This window comes from Aedes albopictus, chromosome 2 (genome assembly GCF_035046485.1).
Source record: "Aedes albopictus strain Foshan chromosome 2, AalbF5, whole genome shotgun sequence".
Taxonomy (NCBI): domain Eukaryota; kingdom Metazoa; phylum Arthropoda; class Insecta; order Diptera; family Culicidae; genus Aedes; species Aedes albopictus.
Window position 1 is genome coordinate 482,719,510 of NC_085137.1, and position 24,318 is coordinate 482,743,827.

General features: G+C 38.4%; 1 protein-coding gene across 1 annotated transcript; it reads right to left on the bottom strand.

The window, feature by feature from the left end:
• Positions 1–1,963: 1,963 nt before the first annotated feature.
• LOC109429082 (uncharacterized) lies at positions 1,964–22,715 on the bottom strand. Its single transcript, XM_029871725.2, has 2 exons — positions 22,556–22,715; positions 1,964–3,451 (listed from the first exon to the last, which is right to left on the bottom strand). The coding sequence occupies exon 2, from the start codon at positions 3,449–3,451 to the stop codon at positions 2,387–2,389; it is 1,065 nt and encodes a 354-aa protein (XP_029727585.2). The 5' UTR covers positions 22,556–22,715; the 3' UTR covers positions 1,964–2,386.
• Between the last annotated feature and the right edge of the window lie 1,603 nt (positions 22,716–24,318).

A 24,318-nucleotide genomic window follows, 5' to 3' on the forward strand; every position in this document is an offset into this window, starting at 1 on the left:
ACGACCCCGACCTTCGACAGCAGTACATCGAAGAGGAGAGCCGCAGAATAGAAGAATTAATCAAACAGGGTTGTACACCTTAATTACATTGTAATTATAAATATAGAGAAACGGCTCCGTTATGCCCAGTGCGAATGAGCCTAATAAATAAATGAAAAGTAAAAAAAAAAGCTAAGAACCTTCCCCGGCCCAAAAAGTACCCACATACCAAATTTCGCGCCGATCGGTTCAGTAATTTCCGAATCCATAAGGGTCAGACAGACAGACAGAAATTCATTTCTATATATAGATAGATTGGCTTTTTCTCCAAAAAAAAATCACCTTCTCTTGGACAAAGGCTGTTTTACCGATTTGTACTATGTTTCAATATTATAACTACGATTTCTTTAACCATGTAGTTCTCCTTCTTTTGAACATATACTGTTCATTCGAGTTTCCTATTTATACTGTGTTTAAGTGTTCTAGTTTTTATCTAATTTAGAAAGTGAAAATTATTTGGTGAAATGGTAACCTCCGCCAGTCAGACGAATTCTTTCAACACACACGAAACGCGACATGAGACAAGACATAACACTTATCGTTCGTCAAGAAAAGATTTAAATTACCTTTACAGGACAATGGCCGACTGACTGCGTTGATTTTCGGATGTTGTTCGTACGCGTCCAAAAACGAAGAGATGTTACAGTATCGTCAGGTCTGCTAGGCCGAAGAGGCACGATACGATTGGGAGGTCATCATCATCCTTTAATGACTCTTTGGTGTTGGTGATGATCATAGACTACCACGCATTTAACGCATTTAATCAGTTTTGCTTCTTTCCAATTTATGTTGTGATTTATTATTCGAGGTATGGACGACGACGCTTGATTCGTTGGATTTGTTTGAGTTTCCAGCATTCTTGTGTTCTTTTATTCTATAGTAGAATACATTTAACCTTGGCTTTTTGCTTCCATAACACTGCACTGGGCTCAACTCATCTGAAAAAGTTCCATTGGCCACCCAAAGGAACATAACAATCTGACAAATAATATTTTTCGACCAAATGTCCATTCGACGAAATGCCCATACGACTAAAATTGACATTCAACATTTAATGTCATGTGTTTCCTCTTCTTTTAAATGGTTTTCGACCAAACATACGCTTTATGGTTCATTTTCGGGAAATTATAAAGTTCATTTCTATAGAGTCATCTTAAAAGCTTTGAGTGGTTTTCAATTTTTGATTCCTCGTTACACTTGTCCATTATGTGAAATTTACTGTCCTATTAATGCACATGCTGTTAAAGAGCCTTTATCAGGTGATCTTGTGTCATGTCATTTTACGAGTACTCTTGTCCAGTAATTTTCCGCTCACATTAATTTCACCTCGTTAAAATGTCCTGCCGTCGAATCACACGAAAATTACCAGTCAGTCATGTATAATTATTTCCTCATTCAATTCCGATCATGCGGCGGAAACTTGTAATCAAATTTTCAACAAACTGCGAAGACAACCAACTTCGCACGTCATTCTATGGATAAATTTCTTAGCTTTCCCAGGAATTGTCCGTCGTTCGTGGGCAGCGTACCGTTAAGAGTAAGGGTCACAATCGCAACACACCATATCGCTGCTGGTGGCCATTCCATTTTGTCCCAGTTTCACACTTCCCAGAACAACTCGTCAGGAGTAGTGTGAAGGCGTGCTTTTGTTATGTAGTGAAAGGAGCGGTATTCAGCTGTTAACTGAAATAAGAGGGTTGCTGACCTGGATTATTGGAACGAAATGAATGTGACCGTAATTTGATAAAGAAGTCATGTTTGTTTCATTTTTGAATATTGTTTATTTGCTTTTTTTTGATGATTTTTATGAACACATTTTTATCGTGATGAAATGCAAGGTGAGTGATGAGATGAGTCTTTCTGGTAAGATTGAGCTGAGGTTCTAGAATGGAAGAACCATCAGCTCAATCCCCACATTAGTCGATTAATGATGATGATCTTATCCTAAAACCTACAATCTAAAAATTTTGAATAAATCCTAAATCACCAGTTTCCAAATCCAAAACACTTGTTTGAAAATGACCCGCCCTCTTTGAGGTGGGATCGTCAGTCCGCTCTCTCCTTGAGGCCAGAAAACGCCGTTCATTTCGCCGCAAGGATCGAGAGAGTTACGTTTACGTATACAAAAATATCCTTGAACACTAAAGTTGTCCCCCACTTGACCAGGCGATCGCTTACCACGCCAAGCGTGGGTTGGCACCGAATTCGATCGCCTCTAAGCTTTTCCTACCAGCACCAATGTTGAGATTGTATCATTTTGCTCATGGATTTCCCTAAACCCTAAAGGATAAGACTACACCTACGCCACTAATTGATCTTGTTCCAGTTTCGAGTTCCGACATCCGATTCAGTTCTTGTTCTTGTCCTCGTCGTCTTCGAAGAAGTTTCCAGCAACGGAGGTGGCCGTTGGCGAAGCCAGAGCCAGTCCATTTTTGCCTGCGATGGCCGTGCCGGTTGGGGCGGAAGCGGCCAAACCTCCTCGGCCGGCGAGGGCGATTCCCGTTGGCTTGACGGCCGCAACCGAAGGATCATTCGACTGCCTCAGCGATCCCATCTCTTCCTTCTTGCTCTCTTCGTCGGTGACCTGCGGAAGGTTCTGCTCACTTGGCTCGTCCGATTGGGAGCGACCCTGTGGCAGTTCCGGTTCCGGAATAGGTTCATCGTCCAGGGAACGAGCCCAGTTACGCTCGATGGTGGCCGACTTGTCCGGGTGTGACTCCAGCAGGTCGTTTTTCAGTTGAGCTGGAACCGGAGCTGGGACTGGAGCAATTGGGGCGATTGAAGACACGATTTGTGGCTCGGCCTGGATTTCTGAGTTCGAGCGGGCATGGATGGCTTGCAGCGGTTGAAGGCTGAAGATCGGGTTCAGCGGGTTTTGCAAGGCGTCAAAGTTGCCGTAGAACTGGGGTGCACCGGACAGGATGTAATACCGATGTCCTAGCTGGTTTGGTTGGGCTTCCGCTTTGGACGGGAGCTGCTCGGCATCAGCCGGAGCCATGAAGATCTGGTTCTTCATCATCGCGGCAGCTTCGCCTTCGGCTGGGGCAGCTGGAGCTTCCGTTGCGGATTCAGGGGATTCGGCGGGCTTTTCCGTGCTCGGCTGGAAAAAGTTCACGAATCCTTGCCACCAGGGCTGCTCCTCCTGCTTGAGCGACACCAGCCGAATCGGTTTGTCATAGCTGATTGAACTGCTCAGCGGAATCGATGGATAGTAGTAGACCAGCTGCTGTTTGGGTTGTTCCAGCTTCAGATGCTGAATGGGTTGAATGAGATGCGGCTGGATCTTGAGGGTCGACGGCTGAGGCTGCAGCAGATAGTACTGAGCCGGTTGGTGGATGATGGTGGTCGTTGGCGCTGATTGGCTTCCAGCGAAAGCTGCTACCAGAAGGATCACCGACACTAGTCTGCCCATCTGGATGTAAAGAATGAGAATAAGAGAAAAGAACGAGAATCAGATGGACGGACGGATGGTTATTGAACTTCTCCAAGAATTATAGTTAATTGGCTAAATGCAAGATTCAGATACAGAACGGGTTTGCAGGAATGCAGTTACGGGTATAAGGCAGGTCAGGCCAGTAGTGCAATGGCGCTGCCAAAGAATGGTGGAAATGTGCAAAACGAGAAAAAACAAGTTTTTTTTTCGCTGCAGCTTTAGTCGTGGACTTGAACTTGAATTCGAAGGATAAGGTAAATTTGATTATTATTGCCAGACGTTATTTTTGCTACATTTAACCATAAGTTGGTAAATACAATTTTGAATACGGCATCCAACAAGGCATCGAAAGACACGTTGTCAAAAACACCCTCGATATCTAAGAAAACACCCAAACAAGATTGCTTTTGAGTGAATGCTTTCTCAATATCGTAAACAACCTTGTGTAAAAGAGCCACAGTGGACTTACCAGATTAGAAGTCATGTTGGTTCATATGAAGAGGCACGTTGGCCAGATGAACATCATGGATGTAATGATCGACAATGCGTTCTTAACATTTTAAAAGAAATGATGTCAAACTCATAAGTCCAAAACTTTCTGCTTCTTCATATCCCACTCGACCCACTTTAGGAATAAACTTTACAGTAATATTTCGCCGGTATTTCCCCTGTAGCAAAACTGCAAACAAGTAGTTTTTTTTTTTCAAAACATGTTTGAACAAATCCCTTCTGAATCTAGGATATATCCCATCTGCTCCAGGAGATTTAAAAGGAACAAAGTTATTAAGTGCCCACTCAATCGATTCTATAGTTATGACACTCCGAGCAGAAGTTGAAGAATCATAGCTACAAGAAATGACATCAGGTTCATCCGAAGATGTAATATCCACACATCCGGGGAAGTACTGAATCAACATTCCAAAACTTCCTCTTTATAGTAAGTGAAGTCGCCACTTGGCAAACGAAGTTCGTTCACTTGAAAATCCTTAGATTTTGCAAGGCTTCTGTTCAACCAACTGACTTCACTCAAACTGCAAAAAAACATTTGTGCAAAGGCTTTTCCAGCCGGATCATTCAGCAGACCGAAGAACTTTCTGGCAGACCTTGCGAGCTGTCCTGAAACACGCAACGCAACGCAACGCAACGCAACGCAACGCAAATTATTTCCTGAGCTTGGCTAGATCCGCCAAGGGGTTTCCCTTGTGGTCTTTACAGACCGTAGAGGGTAAGCTTCTTTTAAAGCGTCCATGATGAGGGTCGTTGTAGTATCAACGACATCATTTAACTCACTTAGAGTGTCAATGGATGGTGAGAATCCATGAAATTAGACCGCAACCAAATCAGTGAAGAGATCCCACTTGGTTGACCGGAGATTCCTGAAACGCAAAGTTTGCGAAGTAACATTAAATAAAATGATCAGAAAAGATGTAGCGATGATCACCTCACACATGCTAATTGGTCAACTCGTGACTGATTTTGTTAAACAAAGCGTTATGTTTAACACTTCATCTCTAGCATATACCATGAAGTTTGGGTGGTTGCCTATGTTAAGTAATCCAAGATCTGTATTACACAGAAAAAAATATGTAATTAAAATTTAGCGAGAAATCATGCACATAAAGAGAATGCTAGAGTTAGTGAACTTTTACATTAGATGTAATGTAAAATTACATAATCATCGTGTAAATTGCCGCCAACCATCGCGTAAACCGTCATGGACTCCAACCGGTTACGCGACTATTAGCGGAAATTTACACGAACGAAACGTAATTTTACATGATATCTCATGTAAATATGCATCACTGCCAACCAGAGATACCATTTATCTGTATTATACAGATTTTTGAGCATTTGTACAGATTGTGTTTATATGGAATACAGATTTTTAATTTATATAAGATACAGATTTTTTACCTTAATTTTGTATGGGATACAGATTTTTGAATGCGTGATACAGAAAATCATCTGGCATCGCTGCTGCCAACAATTATCAAAAGGCCTTTTGAAGTGCAGTTTGCGATGACGTGTTTGAACGCATAAGTAGGGGATGGTTCATCATGTGGTAAACATACACAGATAAAAATAAGGAGATTTACACGTCATGTAAACTTTATTTTAGTCATTCAAACTTACTGTTATGATGGTTTACATGATATATCATATAAATTTGTGTTATATGTCATGTAGATACTCAGAGTCATGCTGAATTACATGACATATAAGGAAAGTTTACATGATATTTCAAGAATTTTACATGATATGTCATGTAAACTTCTGTGATATCCCACGCTCCAAATATGTGCATCATATGTGTTTTTTGATCTGTATACCGAACAATGGACGTATTTACTGTTTCATTTTTACTGAAAGCAGCAAACACCGGATTCACAAGGATTCCCCTTACAAAAGTAAAGTTTTTGAACTAAGGCTACTTGGGCTGTGCTGTACCATTTTGCATACACAGTTCGAAAAATTAATGTACATTTACATGATATATAATGCACATAATTGGAGCGTGACATATGCTGTAACTTGACATGATGTTATACGTTTCATGCGCAAATGATTTTGACGCCATGTAAATTTAATGGTTTGCTTAAGTTTATAGTTCCGAATAATCCAGTATAAATAATGATACTTTCTATTTTTTTTTCTATTTAGCGAAGTAAAAACAAATGAAATATTTATGCTTTAGAACATATATTTATTTGTAAATATGGTGTGGAACTTTGGTTTTAGGCATTTCAATATAAGAGCAAGTACAATGAAATCCAATAACAAATAACACTTTTTCAATCAATCTCTGCAAAAGTTCACTTTGTGCCCTCTGATTTACATAATTTCACAACACACAGAGCTTCATATGTCACGAATGCAGCAGATTTTCCCCATCATTATCAAGCTTGGATGCATGTGTCGGTCGTACCAGGATTCGCAGTCTCAGCTTCGATCGATTCCACGGTTCTTGATCGCGCGGCTGCTCCTGCTGCTATTTCGACGGCCACTGCGTTTACCGTGACGCGCTGAGCTTGATCGAAAAGGAATATATAATGGAATATTGAATTTCATTGCGTGAATCATAATTAACATGCAAAACTTACCAGTGAAGCAATTTTCGATCGGAAAAAGTAACAAACTAATCACTTCAAGTGCACCACGGTTAGTTTGTTTACCTGGGCGCCATGTTGAATTGTCAATCTATCAGCATTACAAGCAGGTCATGTAAAGTTAATGGCTATTTGCTTCAAACTTTCTTGTACAGCAGTAAACATATGATACATCGAATGGAGTTGTGACGCTTGGTTATAATATTGTTGGACAGATAATTTAATGTTGCAAAAGTAAGTAAGCGTTGTTGAATTACATTATGCGCGATGATATTTCAATGAAATTCAACAATTACATGACCGATAATTACATCAGATTTCAATTACCGTTGTAATTAATATTCATATATTTTTGCTGTGTAAGTCTGCAAAGAGTGATCGTCGCTGTTCTTTTATGCTGAAGATTAATCTGAGCTATTCTAACTGTAGCCACTACCCAAACCAGGCAAGATTAAACTCTTTACAATCACAGCACAACCCAAGAAACAATTATAACTTTAAGAAATGCTTCTCAAAGCTGTGTTTTTAAGCCTTGAGTCGAATTATAATTGGTTTAGTTAAGATAAAACTGTTTTTCAACTCTTGTTAGCCCAGAAATGGAGAATCTGTTCAACATCAGCCGTTCTATAAGCATTGTAAATGTTATGTTTATTCATTGATCGTTGCTTCATTACACGGCTGTTGTTCAAGGTTCAACTCGTTTGCTATTTACGAATTTATCAGCAACCTTTCTTCAACGTTTATTAAACCAAGTTGAATGATGTACATAAATGACCCGATTTTGTCAGCCCCTTTTCGGAACACATTTTTTGCTCTCTTCAAAAACTTAAACAGTTTTTCAAATTTATCATTCCTCTATGTTCTGCATCTCAGCTGTAGTTTGATGATAAATATTAATAAATTGCTTGAAATGTGATCGTAAGATAATGAGAGCAAAAAGTTCGTCACAAAATGGGGCTGACAAAATCGGGTCCTTACTGTATTTTTGTTTAATCGTCTAATAAAGATTTTAGGAACTTAAGTAAATTTGCAGCCACGTTCATTGTAACAAGATTTCTGCGACAATTATTGCACCACAATACAAAACAAAATTTGGCAGCAATTTCAATTTTTATATTTGATTGAACAAATGCTGTAAAAAAGTTTCTTAAACGTTTCTTCAATATCGCTCTATAAATAAATAAGCAACATTTTTTACATATTTCTCATATGAATATTTTGATCAACTTTTTATCACAGACAAACAGACGTAACACCTTGAACGATTTTCATGGAAATCCGTCGCCCAGTTCACACTACCATCACCTGGTGGAAAAGTTGCACGAACCACTGTGTTGTGCAATATCGTCAACAGAAGGCGCTAGTGTGAAACGTCAAACGCATAGAAAAACGATGCGCGCGCCCCTGGTTGTGAAAGTCACAACTATGCAAATTTAAAATGATCGTTAAAAGCGTGATCGATGGAAATTTCGCAAGTGTTACGTCTGTTTGTCTGTGTTTTTATGGCTATATTACCTACATTAATCACAGTTTTATGATAGAACTCACATAATTGACAAGACTCGAACTCGGGACCTTATGTTTCACTGTCGTCTTCATCTGATCTTCTCCAATCAGGATTGCATGAATTGGAAGATTTAAAGCAGTATTTAAACATTGAATCGAATACGTTGCCGTCCATACGTTGCTTAAAGATCGCTTAAGTTATGTTGTTCGACTTGTGGTCGACATGAACATTGAAGTTGATTAATGATTGATTAATCATATCCACAACGTTTATTTATGTGAATAAACTTTTCTGTAAGCTTTGTTCATCAGCAGCGCTACTGGAGCCTAATAGTGGCCGTGAAGTCAATTCACTACGGTGCGATGTTGTTTTGCAAATTTTGTGATCCTTCAAGAATATTTTTTTGTTTCTCATACTCAAAAAAGTAAGTTGTGTTTAGTTTTCGGGACATTCATTTTGTGTACGAAAGAAAAATGTGTCACCCTGCGGTTAATCTCCTGACAAAAAGTGGATCCTGAACCCGGTCAAGATAGAAATAAGGCTCGATCCGTGTCATGATAAAGGAACCAGGGGGGAAACTTATAGACGCTGCTTGTTAGTGGAGCCAGTTGCCGTTTTCAAGCACGGTGGATTTGCTGCCGTTGATCAGTGTAGTGTTAAGGGTAAGTCGTGATGATTTTGTTTGATACAATTATTTAGAGCTGCTGCAAGGCTCCTGTTTGATGTATAATAATTTGCAACTGTGTTTACAAATGTAAACATGACGAACAATGGCAATTAATAGCACTGCTAATCAGCAGCTGAATAGAACGAATCAGCAACTCTTGTTAACCTATTTTTAAGCTACTTGTTCCACTGTGAATTATATGTGGCATAATGACATCTAATACGTCGGAAACAGCTTGTCTTCGTACATTATTAGAACATTATTAGGCTATAGGGGGAAATTCCTAAACAACATTTCTTAAACTTCTGTTCGATCATTTGTTCAATTTACATAAATATGATGAACAGAAGGGCTATTCAAACTGTTTGAAATATTTATTCGACTCTTTTTTTTTTTCAACACATCCCATTATTCAGCTATCGGCGCTTTCGTAGAACACTTGCTAAGCTGGCATGCTTATTAATGATTTCGAATTCTTACTTGGGAACAAAGAACAGTAGCAATTAAGCCAGATCGGTATCATTTGGATAACGCCAAAGGCGAGGATACACAGAATATGTACACTGTGTACCCAGGAGGTGGGAAACTCGGCACAAAGTGCCCGGCACACTTTCGGCCAGTGTTGCGAAATGAGCGAGTACTCACACAACTAGTCAAACTCACGAGTGAGTATGAGCAGTACACCTTAAACTCACCGTGAGTATTACTCACATTTGAGTAAGCGCTGTACAACTCACACTCACTCGTGAGTATTGACGTGCAGATACTCACTCACGAGTATGCTTTACTCATTTTCATACGGTAATCTAAAATTTATCTAAAGGCTTGGAATCCTATCAAACATTAATGGTATGTTTTATTGGGACGAATGTATTGAATCAGTAGACAAGGTTGCTTGTCAATAATTCTATTGTTTTTTTTTATTCTAGTGAATTGTATCTTACTGGTAGTTCTAAGCGCTCCGTTAAGGGCGGTCCTGAAGAGGTCCCCTTTGAGCCCAACAGCTCAACGTGAGGGCTTTTATTTGAACTCAAACCTCTTGTAGACAGAGATCAATCCCCTGAAATGGCTGTCATCCACATATAACTGGCGTGAAGCCAAAAATTTGGCGCAGGACGTGGTGCTGATTTGAATGGGCGGTTGCATTAAGCTGAAAACAGTGATTTTTTTTTTCTGTTAGTGCAGGCGTGACATTCACATATAATTGAGTTCAGCGTTGTTTTAAATGAACGAAATGTATTTGCATGCTTGTGCGTCTTGTAAATTTAATAAAGAACACTAAACGCATTGAACAAATGTGTAAACGATCGTTTCTCAAATGCACGATAATTCGTACGACAAAGTTCGCTTCCGTACGTAGCAGATTGAAAGGCAGGCTGAAATTTCGTTAACGAGCCCGTTCGAGCCGGCTTCAAGAACTAACGCTTTCTTCAGGGGGTTGGCAGAGACAACAATTAAGAAAAAGTAATTTTACGGAATCGTGTGGTGTGGTGTGATTTGACCTTGGATTTGACAGTTCGATAGCAGCAGACCTGCTGCAAAGGCGCATATAGTGCTGAATTAATGCCATTTTAGCTGCATATTGGTTACCTGGGTATGATTACTGGCCATGTTACTGGTAGTAATTTGCTCGGCAGTTTTTTTTCTTTTTAGGTCCGAGGCTCATATAATTAGGGTGGTCCAACTTTATATGAAAAAAAAACTAAGACTTGAAAAAGCTCATGGGATTCCTTCAGAATTTGTTCCTTTATTTTTTATTCTTCAATCACTTTACCTAATTTACAGCTCTTTTGTCCACCAGGGCACTGCGTGCGATTCCAATTGGAAGCTGTACTTACACTTTGTACAGCTCCTAAATGTATTCTATTATAATTCTACTAGATCGAACTGGATTCCGTTGCGCTGCTTTCACTTTCTACACTATCATGGTAGAATGATGAGCACGAGGATGTTGATGTGTGGCTCTTGTTCCTTTTCCAGTCCGATTGGGGGTCCATTATGAGTTGCCGTTAGCCGATATCCAGGTGTCCGGGTCCGTTGGAGCAAATGCTCTGAAGAGGGTCAGGTGCCAGCTGCTCTCGGGGGGGGGAAGAGCAACTGACGAAAAATTGCAAGTTCCGGGCTGGGATCGAACCCATGACCATCCACTTATTAAGTGAACGTGTAGCCACTACGCTACGGGCCATGGCAATTTGTTCCTTTTGTCACCCATAAGTTCCAATAAAGTTTTGTTTCAATTCTATCAAGTCTAAGCACTTTTTTATGAAACATCCAGCAATTTGTGCTGATAGGGCACAAAGTTGTACCGGATTCTAGCAAAAAATTGCTTAAAAATCAACCATTCGTTTTGCTGGTTTTTGCTTTGCTGGATGCGTTTAGTGTGTAAGCAGGCTTCCCAAAAGTACCGCATCATGATAGCATTTTGATGGCTGTCACACTCTTATTCCCATGACAGCCTTGTGAATGCACGGTTCATGACAGCCCACAGAATAAAACTCATGCGACGTACAACATCACTGTCGGGAACTGCTCACATCGTCTGCTTTCGCTGTGCGTTCGTTCGCCGATGACAACCTCGGCTCTCGCCCAAACCGTCTCTCGTTGGCTGTACACGAAGTGACGAAAATCGCTGCGCTCGGGCCGAGCATTTTCCTTCTGTTGAACTTGTCGAGTATCGTGGTATATCCCACGCTCAAAATTTTCGTCGCATTTAATGTATTATGTATTTTTTTCAAATAGAGAATATGTACTTGTAAGTCTTGTTCTAGTAGAGTTTTTTGCATAGCATTATTTTTTATTGGCATGTGAAATGCACTGCCATGTTTTCAATATAAAAGAGAGTTTAATCTCACATCAGTGGTATATTTAAGCCAGACTACAATTTTGAAAAACGCTGGCATAAACTTCTTTCCGCCCCTGGGGCATCTTGTGAAAGGCATATAATGTTTGTTAAAAAAATATTTATTGAGCACATGTTTTGTGAATAACTTTTAGCGTTAAGCCATGTACTCCCGTGACAGCCTATGACACCCTTTATGCGACAGCCGGCTTGGTTAACCGAAGATTGTCATCGCCATGCGGACTACATTACTCACGACGTTTCCCACTCGGCTCGATACGACTCGAGTATGCAACTGTCAGGCAAGCAGCCGAAGCAGCGGCTGTTTCAATACATCTTTCGCTCATGCGTGTGCGTGCTGTTGGCGATACATTTCTCACTGATGGTGTTGCACACGGTAACGAGAGATGGTCTGCACACATAAGAGAGTGTCGATTCAGCCTTGCGCGGGCTGTTGCGAGAAGGCTGTACATTTGGAAAGCCTGTGTGTAAGTTTCATGTTCGAAAGTTGAGTACTCAAGTAAATTTACATTTTTTTTGTAAATTTTAAATTACAAACTGATCAAGTGTTTAGTATGAGGAAAAACGTTACTTTTCTTTACGGAACGAACTATTTTTCCGCGCAGAAAAATCTACAGCTCTTTTAGATTTACAAGGGAGGCGTTACCAGTATAAAACTTTTTTTCCTTACTTGCCTACTCAAGTAATTTTGAAGCGAAACTACTATTTGTCCATTATATGCCCTATCTTTTTGCACAATAATAGAAACTAGCCATATGGAAAAAAAAACGATCAAATGTATGCAGAAAAGAAAAGTTTTATATGTTTGGACCTAGGAGATGTAATTGACCCTACCATTTTTAATTTGAAGGTAGGTAAATATATGTCAAACATCTTTATTGAATACCGTAAAGTGACCCGACGTATGCGAAAAAGTTATACCACTGACAAAGTGTGGTGAAATATAGAGATTTCCTAATTGATGATATTACTTTGCATGCGTAGGTAAACAATAAGAGTTTTTAGCCTATGGTGCCAAAGCTCTCGAGCAGATCCACCTTTCCTCGAAAACTGTGCCTTGTATATAAATAATCACCATTGCAGTACAGAACAAACAAAAACATCATTTCAAACCAACAAAAATAACTTACTCACTAAACTCACCGTGAGTAAAATGAGTAACTCACGCGTGAGTAATGACGTCATACTCTTGCGTGAGTATTACTCACAAGTGAGTAATACTCACGCGAGAGTATGACGTCATTACTCACGCGTGAGTATACTCATACGCGAGTATTACTCGCAAATGAGTAAGGTGAGTGAGTATTTTTTAGTCGTGAGCATGAGTTTCGCAACACTGCTTTCGGCACACTCACCGGCACATTAATGGAGCTAGCTGTCATCAAACTGGCAACACTTTTTTGTGCGTTTTTTTGCTGGAGAAGAAACAAAATAGTCCATTTTACGAGCAGATTTTATAAATGAATTTTGACAGGAGGTAGCGTCCAATAACCCGTGAAAATCAATATCATCATCAACATTGTTGTCACTTCGTAAAATGGCTCATAATGAAGACAACTTGTATCAACACTGATCAAAAAATGCAACTGTTCCGGCTGTTGCAATTGCAATCTAATTCCAGGCAGAATTCCAGGTCTAACTCTCATATTCTTTAATTTCATACTGAATTTCAAGCATGACGGGGCCACACTGGGGCAGGATTGAAAATACATGGAAAAAACCTCTAGCTCGTCGAGATGTCGAGATACTCATTTGGTGTCTTCAGACAAAATATTTGTATGGACATTGCCGATATTCTGAGCGGTAGGTAATTTTTCTTACGTTATTCGCATAAAAGTCCTATAAGTCATTTTGGCCAAATTACATTTAAGCGATATAGTGTCTTCGGCAAAGTTGTTCGGCTATTTATGCTGAAAAAGTTTGCTGAAGACGTCAAATTTCCAAAGCCTATTATTCTTGAGATATTTACCGATTTATAAAATACCTACCTAAAATTGATTTTTTCAACAAAATACGTTTTTAAACAAATTTAATGTTCGTTTTCGAGTTATAATAATGAAAAATACTGAAATAAAATAAATATCGAGGAAATTAGTTGGAAAAAATGAAATAAGCATTGATTTTATATAGAAAGTTCCCGATAATCATGCAAAATGTATATAGGACGTTCTTGCAGTCGGGCAAGTTCGGGCAAGTGTTTTCATCGGCAATCACCTAAAAAATACATTAGCTTTCATGTAAAAAATTTTCACAGACATGATATTTAATGATTTTTTCTAAATTGAGTTCAAAGTTTACTGTTTTGGGTAAATTAGTACAAAATTTATGTCCATAAAATACTACGTTTTAAGATGCCAAGTGAACCATGAAAAGTATAAATACAATCTAGTCATAGATTTAGTTGTTTCTTATCTCCAAACAAATTGTAAAACACAAAAATGTCCCAAACGGCAGTGAAAGCATGCTTTGGTTTTATCATTCATCATTGCGTCATATTGTCACACATCATGAATATTTTTTAATGTATGTTTATTATCTTATTTAATAGAGATATAAAAAAACGTGGAGAGTTATAAGCATAAATTAATTTATTCAATGATCTTAAAACTCAAAAGCAAAAAAAAATGGGTAAAATAATGTAGAAAAGCTTATCAGTTATTTTAACCTAGTCCTACGTACTAAATATTTAAATATTTTGCGTACTAATGAAAATTAATAACAATTCATCAGAAATATACCAGTAAAAAACTATTCTTTGTAATTTGATTCCTCTATTATTAAGCTGTCTTTCAAATTAGTGGCCATCACAGGAATCAAACATATGTCTAGATCTCTACAAAATCTGGATGTGTTGTAAAACAGTCGTTGAATCATCACGCAAATACACAATTACGTTTGAAAAAATCATTCACGAATGATAAAATGCTTTTATTGGCGGCATTTGGGACATTTTTGTGTTTGACAATTTGTTTGGAGATTAGAAACAATTAAATCTATGACTAGACTGTATGGTTCACAGTATTTTATGGACATAAATTTTGTACTAATTAACCCAAAACAGTAAACTTTGAACTCAATTTAGATAAAATCATTAAATATCATGTCTGTGAAAATTTTTTACATGAAAGCTAATGTATTTTTTAGGTGATTGCCGATGAAAACACTTGCCCGAACTTGCTCGACTGCAAGAACGTCCTATATACATTTTGCATGATTTTCGGGAACTTTCTATATGAAATCAATGCATATTTTATTTTTTCCAACTGATTTCCTCGATATATGTTTTAAAAATACTCATTATTATAACTCGAAAACGAACATTAAATCTGTTTAAAAACGTATTTTGATGAAAAAATTGATTTCAGGTAGGTATTTTATAAATCGGTTAATATCTCAAGAATTGTAGGCTTTGGAAATTTGACGGTTTCAGCAAACTTTGTCAGCATAAATAGCCGAACAACTTTGCCGAAGACACCATATCGCTAAAATGAAAGATGGCCAAAATGACTTATAGAAATTGACTACTGCTCAGAATATCGACCATGTTCATAGAAATATTTTCTCTGAAGACTCCAAATGATTATCTCGACATCTCGACGAGCTAGAGGTTTTTTCCATGTACTTTCAGTTCTGCCCCAGTGTGGGGGGTTCAGACCGTTTCAAATGCATTCCGAAGACATCGAATGTTTTGTAACCCGAAAAACGAAGTTGCAAATCCTTTGAAATAACAGATCTGCGATGGAGTTTTGCGCAGAATTTTGGATGGAATGCATGATTAGGGCGAAGACAAGTAATGATGATCTAAAATTTGGCGTTTTAATCAAGGTTCTGTTCTAGTGCGTTCTAGGATAGATTTGGCCATCGACTCCTGCATCGACCTCCTGTAAATTTCTCAGTTCTGCAATGTTTTCACAAAATAAACTTCACAGACCGCTGCCGAATCAGCGAATTTTTTGGTTATGATTACGAAGAATCAGGAACACATCAAAGCGAAATCAAAACAAGAGAAAGGTTGCCAGATACATAAAATGTACTGAATCAACTGACAGCATAACTGCCAGCACTCCGGCACACTTCGGCACATCACCGGCACGTTTGGCACAAAATCAAGTGTGCCGAGTTTCCCACCCCCTGTGTGTACCTATATCGCATAATGCGAAACCATGTAGGTGAAAATTAAAACCAATTAACAGCATCTTCACAATCCCACTCTTATTTAGCCTCAAGTGAGACTAAAGGAGGGCAGCTGATGATCTCGGAGAAACACTAGGTCAACTACACTATTGCTCCGGTTAGCGTAGTAATGGAAAAACACTGTGGAGGATGCGCTGGTACTCCACAGGCTCTGTTTGCGGTTAGGTTTTTATTAGACCCCCTAGTCATTCATTGCTAGGCACTGTATGCATAAAGCCGCAACACACCATGAATTAGGGGTCACCTGTTTAGTGGACTCTTATCACTGGAACAGACGGTCCGTAGTGTTATTCTTGGCCAATTGAGACAATCGCTACCGACACTACACAGCTACCAAGGCTGATCGTGAAAAGAAGTGAATATTGATGATCAACTTCTTACCGGCTCGAACAGCATTCACTAGGAACAAGAGAATTTTCCTAGATTTTTTTTTTTAACTTGGACACCACTGACTTCCTGGGGTAAATGAGAAGTATGTACAGTGTAGAGCACAAAATGCACGTAACATGATTCAAACCGAAAGCATCACCCAAACAGTCTTTCCCTTAGGCTTTAGACACAAATCCAAAAACAGACCAAACAACACGCAGGAATAAAAGGGGATAAAAAAGTGAACATGACCAAGCTCCGAAAATTCAATCTGACAAGGTCGTACCAGCTTTCCTTCCTTCCTTTAGTTCAGCAGCAACAGCCAGCTATCCGCCAAATTCTAGTATGTAGTGCCAATCGAAACTTGCTGCGCCTGCATTGCTTCTTTTTGTTTGCTCCTGTTGGAGCTTGGAACGGGGCCAACAACTGGCAGCATCCCAGCCGAATCGGGAATGCGGGAATATGACGAACTTTTGGGGAATGCTTTTGGCTACGGTCAACGTGATGCGATGGGAAGGTCGGAGTGAAATGCGTTGAATATAAAAAAGTTCAATTTTATTTTTGTTATTGGTTTCGTAAAACTAATGTTTAACATCTAAGGTGGCATGAATACTTTTTTTAATCGTTCGCTCCCATATTCATCCTATCGAAAATAGGAATAGATTGTTCCGTTATCTGATAACAGTCTTACACGAAGACAAATTTCGTTCATTTGAAACAAAAATATTAATGTTTATTCGGTGAACTGATTAAATTATTGAAACTAAAATTTTAATTTTTAATTCAAACTCAAACACATGTTGATTAATTAAATAAGTTTAAATTTAAAAAGTTTACCCATTGAGAAATCCCTCGTTCCACCGTTGACAACATGAATAAAGCTCACAAGTAAAGTTTTCCAAAAAGTTTTATCGGAATTCTGTTGTTTTAAGGAGCGATTGTGCCGTGATTGTGGCATTGGATGTGCCACCGGGGAGGTGGGTTTTCTCGGAAATAATTTGTAAATCTAAGGACAGATTGGTTAGAATCCCAAAATGGCCACCACAATGGCACCTACTCACGATTTCGAGGGCATAAATCTCTTCGAAAACAAAACCAGCACACCTGAGCTTCTTATTTTAAGCTGACTACAAGTGAACAAGAACAGTATAATAAAATGCTATGTTGTTGAAGCTTGCTTGCGACAAAATTCAAATACTGCTATTTAATTTCGTCCAACGTTTCGGTCGCATATAGTCCCTGATGAAGGTCCTATATGCGACCGAAACGTTGGACGAAATTAAATAGCAGTATTTGAATTTTGTCGAGACTGAAAAAGCCATTTTCAAGTTACAACTGTATCAACGGCAATTCGGATTTCGGCAAGGGTCATCAACTGAATTGGCGGTGTTGGAGCTAGTGGATGATGTGTCGCAGTCTGTAGATCAAAAACTTGTTACTGGCTTTTGATACCATCAATCATACACTTTTGCTGAAGAAGCTTGACGCCTAGGGATTCATGGTATCGCCAATGAACTTCTGAGAAGCCATTTATCAAGAAGACAGCAAAAAGTTGCAATTGCAGGATCCAGCAGCGAATATCGCACCATCAAATGTGGCGTTCCTCAAGGCAGCAACCTTGGTTCATTGCCCTTTATGATCTACGTTAATGATATCGCAAAACTCCAAATGATAGGTCAACCTAGATTGTTCGCTGACGATACTGCCATCTCCTATAAATGTCGTTCTGTTTATGACCTGTACAGAATTATGTCAGATGATCTGCAGTTAGTTATTGCGTATCTTGAGAATAAGGCAATCCATGAGACAGATGCGATCAGCTGATTTTCTTTGTTTACCATGTATTTTTGACATTCGTCGATCGGGGTGACAGTTGAACACAAAGGAATTTGTTAGGCACCGAGAACACTCGACGAAAATTTGGTAAGCTATACATACACTGTGTTTACAATTTCAGCTGTCACCCCCATCGCGATATGTCGTCATGGATTGCCTTATAACTTGCTATCGTTGAACTACAAAAAAACGAAAATTATGGTTTTCGGTGCCAAAGTCAATCAAGTTTCTCCGTATCCAGTTCTGTCTGTAAATGGTGACACGATCGAGGTAGTATCCAGTTTCAAATTCCTGGGCGTACATATTGACGAAAAGTTGCGATGGGATGTCCATATACGAGAGTTGGTAACAAATTGTTCATCACTATGCGGAGTGCTTTGGAAACTGTCTAAGTACGTGCCAAAACACGTGTTACTTAAAATATATTTTGCTTTCGTGCACAGCAGATACCAATACGGGATTGTGGTCTGGGGTACATCATATAACACGTAAGTATCTAAGAGAGGTTCAGATTCAACCGAATCGTTGTATGAAAGCCATTTTCAGATTGCCTCTCACTAACGAGCTATACTGCACATAGGATCACAATGTTCTGCCAATAGGGTGTCTTTTTACTCTCCATATATGTATTACCATGTACAAAATATTGAACAATCTGACCACAACTGGTCATTTAACGCAGCAGAACATCACCACAACACCCGATACGCTCATCTATTACAACAAATTTTCTTCCGAACAGAGATTGGAAGAAGAAGATTCTCCAACACAGGGCCCAACATATTCAATCCACTTCCTGAAAACATTAGAAATACCCAATCCATTAATTGTTTCAAGCGTAGTCTGGTAGACCATATGAAGAGTGATATTGACAGTTACATTATACGTTAGTGATGTAGATTTGTTGAATTTTGGAAATCAGGTAAAGATTTAGTGCATATCTAAATTCCATAATTAGTTAACTATTAGCTAGCAATCCCAAGCAACCCTTTCAAAGAACAAAGGTTCATTAGGGTGTGTAATTGTATACAGTACTTTTTCGATTATATCACGAATAAAAAAAATAATCGCGTGATATACTGGAGCGTGATAAAATTGAAACATATTTTTGCGAGTGTTTTTATTACTCAAAATACACCCAAATACAAAAAAAAGCAAATAAAAAACTAACAAAACATGAAACCACGCGATGGAAATTGAAAATTTCAAGCAGCATTTTGAAAAAAAAAAGCCAACTGTCAATAAAGATCAAGAAGTCATCCTAGACTGTGTTTATGCTGCATTGTAGAGCAATGTGAAGATATACTTTCAACGCCTCAACTAACTAGTGAAGACGAAATGGAGCCACATGAAATGGAACGCATGAAGTCTGAAATGGCACTCAATAGTTTGCTCGAGTGAGCAAGCAATGAGTAGCATTTTCAGTCTTGAGTAATATTTAAGTTATGACATCCGTGCTGTCGGTATTTGCATGGTAACAATTGATCATTGATCATTTCATAACAGCCGTTTAAGTGATTTTAATGGTCTATTCTGACAAACATCTTTGGATTCTCTTATGCTAGGAACCTTCCAAAACTTATATGAAGTTGCGAATGGAATTCCATTTAAAGATTGCATTTTGACATTTTGTCAAACCAACTTTTATTGAAATGAGTTAACATTGAAGTTTTATGCAGCTTTTCGTTTGTTTGGTAAATATTTGCAATGTTTTAAAATGCGATTCTAGATAATCAAGTTCAGTACCCGGTCTGAAATCCCTTATCAGCTTTACCACTGAAACCATTTAGGGTAGAAGCATTTGTTTTAACCATAATACAGATTGAAACCTTTCATATTGGCATATTGGTAGTTTTAATTGATTAATTTGTATTTTTTTAGGAATGGTTTCCCTTAGACTGACGAAAACTGGTGAACGAACCCTACTCATGTGCAAAAGTAGCATAATCATGACAATTTATATGTCCTACTTAGTTTGGAATATGTACTTGTAAATATTTCTATCAAATATCATAGCGTGATAAAATCGAAAAAAAAATACCGTGCTAGAATCGAGCGTGATATAATGGAGCGTGATTAAATAGAACCGTGGCAAAATCGAAAAACCACTGTATTCATTTTGTTTTAAGCGTATATTGATAATAAATTGATAATAAATAATAATAAAATTCGAAGTGGACATAAATTCGAAGTAGTATCATCAATACGGTTTGTTGTATCATCGTTTTATAATACGATGTATCACTAAAGATTGGATAATGTTACATTGTACAATTGCTGTACCTATGATACCATTTTGTCCGAATGTCCCTTACCCAGACCAATCTCGCGAATGGCACGACATGTGGCGGCTGGCCGTCTAGAAGGATCCCTTCGCCCTCTGCTTCCCTATACAAGACAGGGCTGCTGAATTGCACATTTTGACGGTCACGGTTATGTTTTGGGCGCAAATTATGGGATGGTGCAATCCTTTTCTGTCTGGCACGCGTGGCGACCATTTAATAGATTTTTATTTGCCAGCATATTTGGTTTGAGCTTTTGAGCGTTTGTTGCTGTGTGTATGATAATGAGGCTGGGTGCTGTTGCAGTAATGTATGATTTATGCTGCGGTAGGAAGTTTGACACAAATATATGCACTGCTTCCGGCTGTAGGATTTTATGATTTGTGGTAGTCGGAAATAATGCAGAGCGATCAATTATAATCATGTTCTGGATAACGGAGACGGGGTGTAATAAGATTCATTACATTTCATGTTTATTTGCTTAATTTTGTTTTGAAACATGAAATGATTCATATTTTCCTTTCCGACAAGCTTCGACCAGGAATACCAAGAAACCTCTGCAAATATTCATAGAAGAATTCTTGAATTCTTGGAATTTGTTTTTAAATACCAAAGAATTCATTGTTATTTCTGCAGGAACTGCTGAGATGCTGCTGAGAAATCCCTGGAACTTTACCGAATAAAAACCTCTGAAAGAATCCACGAAAAAAGGTCTGAGTAAATCCTAAGCAACCCCCGCTGAAGGAATTCCCGGAGGAACTTATGGATAAACCTTTCAACGACTTCCAGAAGGATCTATTGAGGATTTTAATTATGTCTGAGAGAATCTCCGATCATATGTATTAGCACTCGAATGATTCTCTGAAGAAACTCCAACAATAATTTCAAGAGTTTCGTGAAAAAGTTTTAAATTTCTAAATGGAAAACCTTAGAGGAATTTCTCCAAACAAAATCCTCCTAATCTCTATGAACAAAAAATCTCCAAGAATTGCATTGAAGGTATCCTTCAAGAAAAAGTACTTTAGAAATTCCTGGGAGAACTTCAGAAGATTCCCAAGAAAAAACTCTTGAAATAAATTCGAGAGTAATGCGCTCAAAAAGTTTGAAGAAATACATGCACGAACTTTTGTATCAATCTTTGAAGTAATGTCCTAAAGAATAACTGAAGGAACCCCAGGAGGGTTTCTATTTGGGGAACCTGTGGACTAGTTTCAGAATGAATCTTTTGAGAAACTTCTTCAGAAATTCCTAAAAAAAAACATCCAAGAAATATTTCTGGAGAAATTCATCGAAGGAATTCCTGGAAAATTTTTCAACGAAATATATGGGTGAGAATGCATTCTAAAGGGAGAAATCTCTGAAACAATTCTTGCTGAAATCATGCTATTGGTAGATTCTAAAATCTTCCAAAAATATTCTTTCTATAAACATTCTGGAAAATTTATGATAAGCCCCAAAAAATCGCTAAAGGATTGGTGTCGCTGGATATCGTCGAAGGGAAAACTATGAAGAAGTACATGGGAAGAAAAATATTCTGAAATAATTTGCAGGAAAATCTTTACAAAACTTTTACTAAACTGAAAAAAGTCATCCCTTACCTCTTCTTTATGAAACATATTTCACAACAATAAAAACAGCCGCCAACATATACGACACCCAAACAAATGCTTGTACTATGATTCCTTATTACCAAAATCCTATCATGGCAAACCGGATGTCGCTAAGCTTCGGTTTGGTAGATCTTTCACCGTAACGCAACACGAAAAGATGATCTATCTAACTTCTGTTTCAATTAATGGCTTCCTTTAAAAACACATTATTACTATCTTGAATTTTGATGCAAACGAGAAAACTCAAATTTCGAAAACACAGTGTGTGTTTGATTGAAAAGTTGAGAAATAAATTTGTGAAAAAATACCACTTGTTCTGGTGCGATTCGAACCCACGACTCCGTATCGCTAGTCCCACGCTTTAATCATCTAAACCACAGAACAAGTTATGATTAATGTGAATATATATATGGAGATTATTGTATTAGGAGCATTTTTGTATCGATGTTCTAAATAAATCGTTTGATTTCATGATTTATCACAAAAAAAACTGATTCGCACATTTTCACAAAACTTTTAAACACTTATCAACCATGCGTATAGTGTCATCCTGCTTCATCAGAAGATTTGAAATTAGAGTTGAATCCGAATGCACTGTTGAATTTGCCCATAGTAGAGTAACGTTCACACATTTCACTAACAGCTGCTTACCTTTAGCACTCTTTCTCCGAACCGTTTTCCTGCTAACCACTAGAATAAGTCCTATGTCGTGACTAGATCCGGAGTCTATCCGACACTGACTGGATCCCGTCTATTGCAGACAAACCCTTTATAAGCTCCCACCATCTTGGTCCGAACTGGTCTTAGACAACACCTTTGAGTCCGGCGGCGTGAATATCCTGCGTAAACCACCTCCGCATCTAACTGTCTCACTCTTTCTCTCTTTCTATGTAGAATCGCAAATTCTCCTTGCGAAGAAGACCAGCAACACAAACAGACGACAACATTGCCCGAAGACGATGGCGACTACGACTACGACCTAGGCCAATAGCAAAACAAAATACAAAACATGCACCGCCGGTCGCCGCCGCCGCAAAGGAGAAGCATAAAAAATTGCATCAAAAGGGGGCTCGATGTTATGCATCAACTTCTTCGCCGATTCTTGCCTGCATCGCCGTTCCTTCGTTTTACCTGGGCCGGGTCCGGTCCGGGCAACCCTTTATGGTGTGTTGTTATCACACGCTGCTGGCTGCAGTCAAAGCCATCATCATCTGGAGAAGCTACGGACACATTTATGGGCTCTGTTGGGAAGCATCTTCCTGGCAGGGTTGCAGTTTTTTTGGAATCTTGATCGATAATGGTTCTGCGAGTGATTTCTGCTGAAACCACGAAATGCTGAAAATAACAAATAAGGAACTTCAAAATCCACCCAATTATCTTCGATTTATTGTAACTTTTCTAATCATCTTAAAAATAAACTTGTAAAAATTCCTGAGAGCTTGAAATTTAAAATTTTTTTTTATATGCTCAGCTCAAAATCGACAAAATTGTCACTTACACCCCTTTACATCTTGGCTCCTCAATTCTGTAAAAAAAAGCAGCTTCATGGTTTTGGAAGAGTGTACATCAAGACTATTGCATCATCTTTAGTTATTTTTACTATTTTTTCACCATTTTTTTTTTCAAAATTTTATACTTGCCAATTTTGGAAAAATAAAGTTGTTGACACTATGGAATTATCATTTCGCTCTAACAAACATGGAGTAATAATTCATGTGAACATTCTTGGTTTCTTTTAGAATTTGATCTAAACTTTTCTAGAGATTGCCCCAGAAACTGATGCAGGAACTTTTTTGTAATACGTTTCCTGGACTCCTTCCGATATAGCTGCATGACCTTATTTTTCTTTCTCCAAGAATTCCTTTCGGAAAAACTTCCACGGATTTATCTTGTAAGTTTTTTGGAACACGTAGATGCTATCGACTGTTTCGAAATTCACAGGGTGTTTTTCGGCTTTCAGTCTGCTAAGCGATTGAAACGAAAACTTTTTTCTTACGCCAGACTTTTCAATGGGCTAGAAAGAAATTTTCGTTTCAATCGGTTAACAGACTGAAAGCCGAAAAACAACCCTGTGTAGTTCTTTGGAACATTCTCTAGATCTTCCTTCGTAGTTTTCGTTAGAGGATCCTCCTGAAATTTCTCGAAAAATTCCCCTTCTTTTTGGGTTTCCTTAAAAAAGCCTCAAATTTTTCGGGAATCCGTACGAGAATTTATCAAAGGATTCCTTCAGAAGGGCGTTCAGTGATAATTTTAGAAACAAAGAAGTTGCTTCAGAAATTTATCCCTGGATTCCTTCAGAAAATCTTCAGCAGACCCCTTCAGAAATTCTAAGATTTCTATAGAAATTCTTTTAAGGATTTGTTTAGAAATTTCCCTGGAGATTTCTTGGACTTGTCCAAGCATTCCAAGTCCAT